Source organism: Ruditapes philippinarum, unplaced genomic scaffold, assembly GCF_026571515.1.
Source record: "Ruditapes philippinarum isolate M1 unplaced genomic scaffold, ASM2657151v2 ctg1324_1_1_1_1, whole genome shotgun sequence".
Classification (NCBI taxonomy): Eukaryota; Metazoa; Mollusca; class Bivalvia; order Venerida; family Veneridae; genus Ruditapes; species Ruditapes philippinarum.
The window spans coordinates 48929-62839 of NW_026859461.1; the positions used below are offsets into that span (position 1 = coordinate 48929).

General features: G+C 33.5%; 1 protein-coding gene across 1 annotated transcript in view; it reads left to right on the forward strand.

Annotated features, from left to right (window-relative positions):
* The first annotated feature begins 226 nt into the window (after positions 1-226).
* The window catches only part of LOC132756593 (acetyl-CoA acetyltransferase, mitochondrial-like), a 119040-nt gene continuing 105355 nt past the window's right edge, over positions 227-13911 (forward strand). The window contains exon 1 of the mRNA XM_060747696.1: positions 227-350. Coding sequence (XP_060603679.1) covers positions 321-350 — 30 coding nt within the window. The 5' untranslated portion in view covers positions 227-320. The remainder of the gene's footprint in view (positions 351-13911) is intronic.

Below are 13911 nucleotides of genomic sequence, written 5' to 3' on the forward strand. Positions count from 1 at the left end.
ATTGAAAGCCCAAAAACTAACCTCTATCCACACGTATCGCTAACTGAAAAACATTTAGCATATCCCAAAGCGTATTGACATTGTGAGACAAAAAAACAACAGCACCAAAACATGATACAGTATGCGTAAAATATGATATCAACACCTTTTCACATTTAAAATCAACGTATTTTTTATACAAATGATTATTAATTATTATTAGTAAATGATCGGCACCTACTGAAATAGACTGGAAGAGACCTGAGACCGGAGAAACCCACCGGAGAATAGTATAGAATTTAGTGTCTTTGTACCTAACACTGTGACGGAAAAACCGTAAAATGTTGTCAAAGGTTTTATTGAATAGTAAGGTAGGTTGTATAAAAACCAAAAGAAAACTCACTGCATAAAGAAGTAAGAAGGCCACTACCTAGATTAGTTAGCTTGTCATGCAAATGACCTTGCTCTATTGCTTTAGATTTAAGATAACGATTCGCCCTTCAAATGATTCGGCACATGTATAACGATTCTCACAATATTAGAGACGATTCGCCATAGTCCTTCAAATAAGGTGTTATTTCTTTTCTTCTGAGCAAAGAAAGCCTTGCAAAACTGTCACAAGATTACTATAATATATTACTAGATTCAATAACCAGGCCACTTTGAAAAAAGACAGCACTTGACTAGCTGTACTGGTATGCGAGCAGTTCCCGTACAGAAGCAGTATCCGTATTTTTCATTTAAACGCTTGATTTTTACATGAATTCTTCAAAAAATCAATTCAAATCAAGCAGATGCATAAACGAGACAAAATTAAAGTGTCAGTACGGCAGTACGTATAAAAAGTCTCATTTTAAATCACTTTCACCTGTGCGTTGTCAAAACGTGACCTTGTTTTCTCTGGGGGATTCCGTCCTTGCGCGCATGCGCAAAAATACTGACATGTGAGGCCTTTTAAAGGGTTTTCCACTGTTTACAGATAAGTAGGCAATATGATGAAAACTTCTTTAATTATCAGAATTTTGGCCAATATTACAATATTAAATAATTTTATGGCTTTGATGCGTAAAATATCATGCATACAAGCATGCTATTGCATTTGAATGCGTTGGGGTAACGGTACCGGGTAATAGATACCAGCGTTTAGTCTACGCTCTATTTCCTGAATTACATCTAGTTATCTCTTAGAAAATGCTCTGTTCAATAATTATAAATGAAAAATAGGTCCGATATAACGAACTTGTATAATTATAATGGGTTGAATTTTATGTATGGGAACTACTTCTCTTCATACAAAAAATGGATAATTTCGGTACCCCATATGAGGCCTCATAACTAAGGGTTGTTCTATGTTTAGAACATCATGGAATTTCCATTATTTGTGTGACGAGCTGAATATTGATGTGTAACATTCAAATTGTGGTGAGTGAGCGTAATAAAAAATAATGTTTAAGTTACTACGATTTTTGTACGGGAACTGCTCGCATGCCAGTACAGGCCTGTATTGCTAGCCAAAAGTCTACCCCAGTGATTTTTCTCACTTAATTGGGAAGAGGCTTTCCCTTACCCAGTGATTAATCTAGAAAATCCTTATAATGCGTCAGATGACGCACATGTTTGAAAACAATGAGTCCTTTAGCAAAATCAATGAGTCGTGTAGCAAAATAAATGCGTCTTAGAATTTTTTATGCCACCGCATCATCTGCGATGCGGTGGCATATAGCGATTCACTTGTTTGTGTGTGTCAGTCTTCAACTTAACCCACTCGACCAATGACCGAGTCGAGTAAATTTGCGAGTGGTCGAGTGAAAATTCCAAGCTGGTAGCCCGTCTGGTCGAGGGCTTTTTTCATATCCAAATTAAGAAAATGTTGGAAATATGCAGAGCTTCAGATAGCAATGTTTTGGCTTTATGAAAATACAATATATTTCTGCTGAATTGGATGGAAAACTAAAAGTACTATTGTCAACACTGCTGTAAGTTGAAAATGAAAGTAGCAGGAAGTGACATTGAGTAAAAAGGGAAGGTAACTCTTGGGAGTTAGTCAGTCTGATTTAATTGCATACATGTGACAAATGAAATGGGCCAAATCTGGATTTTCAGCTGGATTTTGAGGCTCAAAACTGGATTTTTTTATCGACTCGAATTTCAGTGTGTGTTTGGCACATTTGGTTCAAAGAATCTATATTACCCTCAAAATCATTAAATGATTATACTTTTTATGATTTTTTTGTTGATCAATATTAATTTATTTCACCAAAAAAATAAATAAATAGATAAATAAATAAGTGTAGTCATACTGGCTATTTCTAAAACAGTCACACTTTCACATTTCATTATTTTCAGTTTGAAGAATTATAATGTCTTTTCAGTCATTCAATAATTAAACACAAGCTATTTGAAAACGTGCAACAACTATTCATAAACATAAGACTATGACAGTTAAATAACTTAACATAAGTAAAAGACTCAAAATAAATGCAAGAATCGTTCTGTTATTAAATCCACATTTTTGCCTGATGATTGCGTAATTCCTAAACAAAACAAAAAATTACCCACTCACTAAAAATAGGTTAATTAGACATCTCAAACAGGTTTTGAATGATCCAGATGATTCTGCTCCCCTTTTATCTTTATCAGTGCGGCACTAATCAAAGAAAATCAAAGGTTGAGCCGAAATCATACATGTAAATTTACAGGGTAGTTTTGATGACGTAGCGTGTAATACCTACTGCCAAATTACAAAAGAGGTCAATTGACTGACACACGACACGTGATAAGTTAAACATGTGAGAATAACTTTGGGTATTGTAACTGTTTATTACGTCACCTTGCTGTCAATTAGCGACTCAACATTTAATCCGCTTTAATAATTTAGGATATGGACAGATAACAATCAATGCCCGGAGGCACGGTTTACATTTTAGATACAGGTGCTGTGTTTGATTTTTTTTTTTATGTTGATTTTTTTTTAAATATCGGGAATTCAAGCTGTAATATTGGGAATCGGGATCAGTGTTGAAATATCGGGATTTTTTTAAATCCCGCCGGGATGTCACATGTATGTAATTGTAAAGAAAGGAACTTTTTAGAAGGCAATGGAATTTGATAACAAAACAATGCATTTAGTCTTTTTATAAATTTTACCCCAGAATTTTCATTTTACTCTAGATTTTGATGGGTAAACCACCTTGGCCCTAAAAATTATTTGCAGCTTTATTGAACTTAAAACACTTATGAAATATTATTGATTGTTAGACATTTATTAGGCGTCATCTCATGCTGCACAATATGTCTTTTCTCTTGTAGTTTTGAAGGCAGTAAGCCAGAAAGGAACACACCAAAAATAAAAAAAGTAATACGAAAAGGAATATAAATATGTCGTCAATGCATGTATCAGCCGACATGGTTACAGTAAACGAGGAGAAGAGTATTTTCAGTTTTTAAACAATTTTTTTCAGTGTCTGTGGACAATGCCACGCCACAGAAATATCAAAATATCTTCTTTTCATATGTAGTTTAAACTCTTATTATTTAAATATTGAAAGGAAGAAAAGTTGATTAGTTGATATTTTAATAATGTTAAATGGTATATAAAACATAGAAAGTGTTATTTTTGTACAAAATGTATGCAAAAAATACAATTTTGGTTCGGGCTAGTTAAAATGTGTTTGGGCTAGTGAAATTTGTAAGCTGCTAGCCCGACTGGGCTAGTGCTGATAAAAAATTAAGGCGAAGACTGGTGTGTGTGTGTTTGTTTGTATGTGTGTGTGTGTGTGTTATATAGATTATATAGTGAACTTAAAAAATCTACCAAGATTGTTCAAATTATAGCCCTGGGGTCAAAATCGGCCCCGCCCCGGGGGTCATTGATTTTCACTATATATACATATAGTAAAAACTTAAAATACATTCTTGTAAAGACCCAAAAGGCCTAGAACTTAGATATTTTGCATAAGGCATTGTCTGGTAGACCCTTACCAAGATTGTTCAAATTATAGCCCTGGGGTCAAAATCGGCCCCGCCCCGGGGGTCTTTTGATTTTCACTATATGTACATATAGTAAAAACTTAAAATACCTTCTTGTAAAGACCCAAAAGGCCTAGAGCTTAGATATTTTGCATAAGGCATTGTCTGGTAGACCTCTCCCAAGATTGTTCAAATTATAGCCCTAGGGTCAAAATCTGCCCCGCCCCGGGGGTCATTGGTTTTCCTTATATGTATATAGTAAAAACTTATAATAAAACTTTAAAAATATTTCTTCTAGCAATTGACAAATACTAAAGGTTAGATATTTTGCATGAAACATTGAGAAGTGAACTTCTAGCAAGATTGTTCAAATTATAGCCCTGGGGTCAAAATTGCCCGCGCCCCAGGGGTCATTGATTTTCAAATATATACATAATAGTAAAAAAATCAAAAAATCTTATTATCTGAAGGTTACCAAGGCCGAGAGCTTTAATATTTGTTAAATGATATCATCTATAGGTACTCTACCAAAGTTGTTCAAATTTTGTCTCTAGTGTCAAAATTAGATATTTTGCATATGGCATTGTCTGGTAGACCTCTACCAATATTTATCAAATTATAGCCCTGGGGTCAAAATCGCCCCCCCCCGGGGTTCATTGATTTTCACTATTATGTACATATAGTAAAAACTTAAAATACCTTCTTGTCTGAAGGTACAAGGCTTAGATGTTTGATATTTGGTTTTTGATATTGTCTATAGTAACTCTACCAAAGTTGATCAAATTTTGCCTCTAGTGTCAAATTAGCCCCGCCCCGGGGGTCATAGGTTTTCCATATATGTATTTAGTAAAAACTTTAAAAATTGTCTTCTCTAAATTTACAAAGGCTAGAGGTTAGATATTTTGTATGAAACATTGTGTAGTGAACCTCGAGCATGATTGTACAAATTATAGCCCTGGGGTCAAAATTGGCCCCACCCCTGGGGGTCATTGATTTTCACTATGTACATATAGTAAAAAATTCTAAAATCTTCTTGTCTGAAGGTACAATGCTTAGAGCTTTGATATTTGGTATATAATATCATCTATGGGTCCTCTACAAAAGTTGTTTTGATTATGCCCCTAGTGTTAAAATTGCCCTGCTCCAGAGGCGATAGTTTTCCTTATATGTATAAAGTACAAACTTGAAAAGTTTTCTTCTCTGAATTGAAAAATCTTCTTCTTTGAATTGACATAGGCTAGAGGTTAAATATGTGGCATGAGACTTTGCGAAGTGAACCTTTACCAAGATTGTTCAAATTATAGCCCTGGGGTCAAAATTGGTTCCGCCCGGGGGTCTTTTGATTTTCATTATGTAAATATAGTAAAAAAATAAAAAATATTTTTGTCTGAAGATACAAGACATAGAGCTTTGATGTTTGCTATATAATATCATCTATAGGTCCTCTACCAAAGGTGTTCAAATTTTTCCCCTGGTGTCAAAATTGGCCTTGCCCGGGGGCAGTGATTCTCATTATGTACACATAGTAAAAACAGAAAATAAAACAAATGTTTTCTGAATGGAAGAAAGCTACAGCTTAGATATTTGACTTGAAATGATGTTTTGTGGACCTGTATCAAGATTGTTTTGAATTTAACCCTTGGGTCAAAAATTTTGCCTTGCCTAAGGGGACAGTGACCTACTTTCTTGTTTCCCTGATTGGTTAATCACCCTGTCAAATATTCTGATGACGTAATAGACATCATTTTTTTGTTACACTCCGCATGAACTTAGGGGAATTCAATTTACACACCCTGGCAGATTATACTGTAACTTACAGCATTTCTTAAAACAGCAACACTTTTTTTCATTTACTGATGTTTATTTAAAATATTAAGTAAATTAATGATTATTTATTTAAAATATTAAGTAAATTAATGATTTTTTGTTTGCTTTATTGGATTAAATTTACGGTAGTCGAAATGCTTATCTGTGTGGGAAAGAGATAAGGTTATACTGCCCTCACACATACCTTGCGACCTTACTGCGTCCTTACTGCGACCTTGCTACGACCCAGGACGCAGCATAGTCGCCATGGACGCAGCAGGGACGCAACGAGGTCGTAGCGAGGAACCCAAGGACGCACAAGGTCGCAGACCGTCGGCGACTATTTTGAACATGCACAAAACAGTCGCAGAAACTCTGCGTTCTTGCTGAGTCCTGGTTAGGTCGCCGTGGGATCGCAGTGGAGTCGCCATAGTCCCAGCAGCATCGTAGTAAGGACGCAATAAGAACGCAATAGACGTAGTACACTCGTACTAAGGACGCCGTAGAGTCACCGATGAAATTACAAGAAAACCGCGATTTCTACACACTGTGAACCACTACCAAACTGCATATCTGAAGCGGCGACTGGGTCAACTTGTAGCACTTTAGAGACCCTCGCTCTTTTGCCTCGTCCGCCTCTCATCTTTGGAATAATATGGATGATTTAACTTAATACTAATTAAATATACGTCTTCACTCGTTGAAGGTCAGACTCAGAATGAAATTTACTGGTAAAAAGTATTGTTTTTATAGACGTAGCAAGAACGTAGTAGGGTCGTCGTACAGTCGCAGGACAGTCGCCGGACAAACGCAATAGTCGTCGTAGAGTCGCCGTAAGGACGCAGAGAACATAGCACAGTCGCAGCTGGGTCGCCGATGATCGCCGTGGGGTCGCCTTGGGGACGCAATACAGTCGCAGTGGAAACGCCATGGACGTAGAAGGGTCGTATTGAGGAGATAGAGAAAACGTACTGAACACAAGACTGCAGAGCCCCGGACCGTCTGCGAGAGAAATTTGAAAGAAAACCAACGATTTTCGAAAGAAAAATGCTATTTTACTAGTTTTCAGGTCGCAGTAAGGTCGTGGTTTATGTGTGAGGGCACCTTAAGTAGATAACTTGGAAAAATGCTATAGGGAAATGGATAAACTCAAGAATATGTGTTATTACAGGGGAATGGGTAAAAAAGGTAACCTGTTGCTGTTGGTACCTGTGTTTTGTCTGGATGACTTAATAACATACAATATAAGTCTGGCACAGATTTTAGATGCACCCTTGGCCCTTTGCTGACGATTATCCTGTGCCATTCTCATTTTTTAGCGCCAATGGCGCAGGCAGATCTCTGCATATTTCACCATTCGGAACTGCCTCGGCTATTATCTTTAATAACCTCGGAAACAATACGGATTGAAAGTAGTTCTCCCACGTGGTTTCAGACATAAACAGAAACAGAGATAATGTAAAACGAATGTATATAGTTGCCATCTAATGTGTGTCACGGTACACATGCTTGAAATTATGTCTGACAACAATTTTTAATTTAAGTATGCACACTGATGTTCAATTTTCAACAAATCCGACTAAAATGTCAACAGGTTGGTTTTTTGTACTTTCGGTTTCTACAACTATAATAATAAATATATAAATAATGTATTGTTTGCTTTTGTACCTATGAATTCACTTATTTTAGGTGGACTTTTACTACATATATTGGAAGTAAACTTGTCAACATCTCCCAGCATTAAATTACTATTTTTTTACATGTTTAGTTTCTTAGCGTAGGTTAGACGGAAATACCGCATCCGTTCTGTGTATTCATACTATTGTGTTCGAGGTCCTAATCTGAAGACTGACGGAAAGGGCTGAGTAGTTGCGATTGCATATTTCACCATTGTAGGCAATTCGCTCTCATGCAAAATGGACGCTCTGGTTGGCTAATGCCAAACTAGGCGGTTACCGATTGCAGGGATTTAACGTTTCAAGCAAATTGGGGATTAGTCTTGCACCTGTAATCATGGGAAATTAAATTATTCAACTGAAGAAATTGATATTTTGGATTATAAACCACCTGATTTGCATGCGTCAAATTGAACGCACATATTTTGCAACTGTGCATCTTTTTCGATTTTTATGCCTACTTTACGCAAGACGCACATCTAGATTAATCACTGCTTACCAGTTCCTCCCCTGACATTTTCTACCTGAGGCTCACGGTTCTCTCCCTATTTTGGGGGAGAAATGTCTGCATATTTGCAAATAAACAGACACTTCCTCCCTATTTTCATATTTTCAAATACATTATATTATTGAAGTATTTAGATGTTGAATAAATGGAATACATTATATTATTGAAGTATTTAGATGTTGAATAAATGGGTAAGTTTATTATTAATTGATATAAGTTAAAAATTTTTTTACAGTAGATGTTAAATAAATGGGTAAGTTTATTATTAATTGATATAAATTAGAGACACAAAAATATTTTGGTTGAATTTTAAATTTTAGATGTTTGATAAATAAAGTCAATTGATATAAATTAGAGAAAAAAATAGCGGATATGTAAATTCTGATTTTCTTTTTATTTTCATAGATCTAGTAATGTATTCTTTTAAAATATGTTTAGTCATTTGAAAATAATTAATGAATAATTTACTTGATTAGGATAATCATTACATAATATTGTGTTGTTTGTGTTGTTGTTTTTTTTTAATGAATAAGAATAAAATTTAGAAGAAAAAATATATAAATGAATTTTAATTGCTAAATTTATTACTTTTGTAAAATGAAGAAAGGAGTCCAATACACATGTGTGTTAACTTTGCTGTCGGAGATTATTGAGGTGTCTGTTCATTCATTACTCAAGAATCAAGGTGTTGATTAGATTAAAATAGCTGTGAAAAGTTGTTGATGAATAATAATTACAGGTGTACATCAATCACTGTCAATCTATATGTATAAAAAAAAATTGTGGGAGAACTGTCTGCATAATTCAAATTTGGGAGAGAACTGTCAGGGAAGGAAATGGTTTGGGAGAGAATCGTCAGGGAGAGGAAATGTTAGGGAGAGAATAGTCTGTCATTCCCTTACAACCACCAAACCCGGACGTCCCAGAAAATGCCTGATTTACTACTCTTTTTGTTTGTTCAGTGGTTGTCGATCTATCAGTCACTTTATTATCTAAAATAAATGCATGTTTCTTCTACAAGTGAGTAATTAACTTTATTTTCAACTCTCATAAAATGGATATATTTTAATGTCTGTTTCAAGAACGTTGAAGTTGAAAATTTGAACACCAAGAGTGCAATAGCTGACCTCTTATACTAGCTATAATCCTTTGCAGAGTAAACAATAGAATATCCAAAGCTTTGGCATTTGCTGCTGAAGTATTGTTTATCATGTTAAAAATAAAAAATTAAAACACCCAAGCTTTTATTGAACTAAATCGGTGTCATGTGTATATCTGTCCGAACACAATCATGGTGCTGTACATTGTGTACATAGTGCAGACAATTTAGGTAATTTAGATACCCTCATTGATGGGCCTCCGATGTAAGTGCCGACATAATTAGAAATAATAAAACAAGTTTGTAAGTTATGAGATTGAGAACCTAGCTGTACAGTGTCAAATTTTCAGATCTCCAGCTTTAAAATTATGAGATCTGTATGGAAAAATGTTCAAAATGTGTCTGGTTGATGGTCCCTTACCAGTAGGTATATTAATTTTTAACATTTAATGATCAGAAGATTTTTTCTTCTGAAAATCAAGGACTTTAGTAATTAAAGTCCATGAGTAAATAGGAAGAGAAATAAATTTGAACATTATTAAATCATTTCTATTGACAATATAGATGTAATACATTGGTAATAAAAGGAACAATTTCAAATCAGTAACAATCAAAATTTTATTTATGTTATTTTATTACGTTTATATATCTCTAACTAATTCAACATATCAACTATCTGAAAAAAATAGTGGGTCACTTTAACTATTGAACACGTTGAGAAAAACATCAACTTAAAAGTACCACCAAAAATACTGTGTCAGGTACGTTAACGTAGAATGAGTCGCACATTAGACATTGAAATATAACACTAATTTATTCTTTAGGTGGTTCATTATTATAAGTAAATATTCAATTAACAGGCAAAACACACAAAACATATTTTGAATGTAATAAAGTTGCCGGTTTACCTGAGGAGAATTTACGTTTACCCTCCGTCCGTCAGGAAGTCTGTCCGTCCGTCAGTCAGTCCGTCCACAAAACTGGATCCCGTGATAACACAAAAAGTACTGAGAATATTTTTATGAAACTTGATATATGGATAGATGGCAGTACGGAGATTATGCATGTCTTTTTCTTTTCTTCCTATGTCGAATATTCTGGTTGCTATGGCAACAAATAGACTGAAAATATGGCAAATTTTACACATAAACTGGATCCAGTGATAACGCCAAAAGTACTGAAAATATTTTTATGAAACTTGATATATGGATAGATGGCAGTACGGAGATTATGCACATCTTTTTCTTTTCTTCCTATGTTGAATATTCTGGTTGCTATGGCAACAGATAGACTGAAAATATGGCAAATTTTACACATAAACTGGATCCAGTGATAACGCCAAAAGTACTGAAAATATTTTATTGAAACTTGATATATGGATAGATGGCAGTATGGAGATTATGTACGTCTTTTTCTTTTCTTCCTATGTTGAAAATTCTGGTTGCTATGGCAACAAAAAGACTGAAAATGTGGCAAATTTAACACATAAACTGGATCCAATGATAATGTAAAAAGTACTGAAAATATTGTTATGAAACTTTAAATATGGGTAGATGGTAGTCTGGAAATTATGCACATTTTTTTTTTTAACAAATACACTGAATTTCAAGATTTCTGGTTATGATTTTTACATTTTTTCGCTATAACTTCTTTATTTCATGAGGTATTTACTTCAAACTTTAAATATTATTTTCTGGTCATCAACCACATCATATGTGACAAGATTTATAACTCTAGCACAAATATTATCATAATTACCTCCCTTGAACTTAGAACTTTCATGAAAAAAAAAAAAAATATTTTTTTAAATAACTTCTTTATTTCTCAATGTATCTGCTTCAAGCCTTATATGTATGTATCTTATTATTGCTCAACATATGTGAGAAGGTTCAATACTCTAGCAAAACTACTTTCAGAATTATGCCCCCCTTGAACTTTTTCGAGAAATTGGCATTTTTTACTCCCAACTTATTCCTTCCTTTTAGGATTTACTTCAAACTCCCACATTATAATAATATGAAGATTTTTGCAACAAATTTACTTAAAATAGAGAAAAGTTGAAACATTTACTTATTCATCCTGAGAAAGTTGGACCTTTTGATTATCTGTTGTATAAACATAATTTCTTTACTTGGCAGGGAATCTTAACACATTACAAAAAATCTTCTTTTAAAAAGCCCAATGAGCTAGAGCTTAAATGTTTAGCATGAAACATCTTCTTATGGGTGTCTACCAAGTTTGTGCAAATAAAAGCCCTTGGGTTAAATTGGCTCTGCAACGTTGGGGGGGGGGGGGGGGGGGCCTATATACAGGTGAGCGACCTCAGGGTCATCATGGCCCTCTTGTTTTATCTTGGCATGATTAACAGTAAAGGAAAAGCAGAGAAAAATAGCAACAAACAGCTTTCATTATTGTTCTTTTTTTGAGATTTGAAATAAATTTGATTATATAGTAGATAAAAACTATTTATTACATGCTTTTCGGTGGTTTATAGAAATATATGTGAACACCAAAAGTTCTTATTTCACTCGTGGCTGCGCCACTCATGAAATATACCTTTTGGTGCTCACTCGGTGAAATATATTCCGATCTTACACTGAACTAAACAAATATCCTCTATATCAACATTGACACAAGGGCATTATTCACATGTTTCTTTAAATTGTTCCTTATTATTGACCAATCGAAACATCTTCCAAATTCCATAACTCGAACAATGACTTTAAGTAGTTTTGTCACATATCAGTCAATGTAAATTACCAATCGTATATCAGTTATATTATGATCTAATAGTCAAAATAATTTTTAGTATACCAATTGACATATATGATATGTACATCAAATCCGAAATTTTGTAAACAAGCATGTCATTTTAACTTTTGGTTTATAATTACATTTACATACTTTATGTCTAAAGCAACTGCTGATCTTTACATACGAAACAAACAAAATTACATTTATTGTGGTTTTGATTAACTTTGGAAATTTTGCCGAGTAACATCGTATGTGTGCACATGTCCTTATGTTTATGATAAAAATAATTCACTTACATACAGCAGTACTCTCACATACGTTTGTTTTGTATGTAGTTTTCATTTGCATTTTACATATGATGACATATTTTAGAATTGAAGTATCAATAAATATTTTTCTTCTATGTGCTATTATTTTGTTTGCAGGCTTTTACAGATGATTTTAGTATTGAACTGAGAACCATGTAATTTGAAACATAAAGTGCATACTTGTTGTAAAAGAAGAAAGTATAAATAACATTTATAACATTTATAACAAAAACAAGTAAAAGAACATAAATGTCAATAATTGCCATTGAAAATAGGTTAATAAATATAAACTACTACAATCCTTATGCAAAGTTTTACTATGGATTTCAATAGAATAAGAATAAGTTTGCAACCAAAAATGCTTGAAGTATAAGTTTGCAACCAAAATGTGCTTGAACAAGATATTTTTGTGTATTGAACGTTATCTTCGGACTTGCGAACTTAACCATTTGTACTGCATTGACAGAAACATATTTTGTTATTGTTAAATGCAGTTCAAAACTTACAAATTCGAATAAATTAGGAGAAAAACAGATCAGAACAGTCACATGTCAAATTTCAAAATATCTACATGATCAGTTTATATCTTCAATAACTTCGTCAAAACAGAATCTAGGATGCTGAAACCTTAAACCAAGTGTGGAATATATATTGCATTATGGAATAGACATACTAATGAACTTCAAAATAACAAAGAAACCCACTTGCCTGGCAAAAATTTGTTCACCCGTTTCAAAAAATGACGCCGTGTTTGCCATTTTGTCAAGTTTGCAACCAATTCGCTCGCTTGAACCAAGTGTGCAACCACTTCACGTCCTGCCCCTTGTTTATAAAATGCATGTAGTATCCCATTAAATATGACCCTTCGACAAAAAAAAGGCAAAAAAATCCTAGATCTCTAAAAATCTTATTGAATTTGAAATCGGGGTAGTGTGAAAACTAATTGTTGAAAAAATCAAGAAGTTTATTAAAATTCATTGCATAAAAAATTATCTGGAGCTCTGACTGATGATTCTAAAGTATGTTCAGCAGGAGATGTGTATGAACATATTAAAAATATAAGACAATATGCTTTGTATCATGGTCAAAATGACTTGTTGACAGTATTATGAGCGTAAATTACATTTGTACACAAATTTCTACTAAAAATCAAAAACAAACAATATTGATGACTTTTTTTTAAAAAAAGGCATAAATGTAATTATGAAACTGTAATACATACATAATATTGTATAGTTTTTTTTTTATAAAAAAGATGTTATTATATCTATGACTTGTAATAAAAAGTCTCGAATTTTCCAGAATTCTATTGAGAGACCACTTTATTAAGAGACCACTTTTTGGCAGTCCCTTGAGTGGTCTCTTAATACAATGTCGACTGTACTATGTTATATACAAACTTAAAACTCAAAAGCCGTAAGAGTTACCGGCTCAAGGAACATTTTGGAAATATCTGTAGAGGGAAAAATTATACTTAATAAAAGTATGGGACAGTCTTTATGTTTTAGGCAGATATATATTTTATCCAAAACTTTTTCTTATATCAACTGTTGTCAAGCTTAATTATTATTGTCAATATTGAAATTTATAGTCAATAAAACTAAACTTGACATTGAAAAAAAAAATGAGCTTAATGTCAGTTAAATGTTTTGAATATAATATGATGATATATGCCATAAATTGATAATGTAAGGTACAGTAGGGGATGGCTCTCCGACCCCACTGCACCAATTACGGGGAAAATAAATGGGCAACCTATGTTGCTGAAAAATTAAAAAAAAAAAATCTTAAAACTCAAAAGATTGAAGTGCA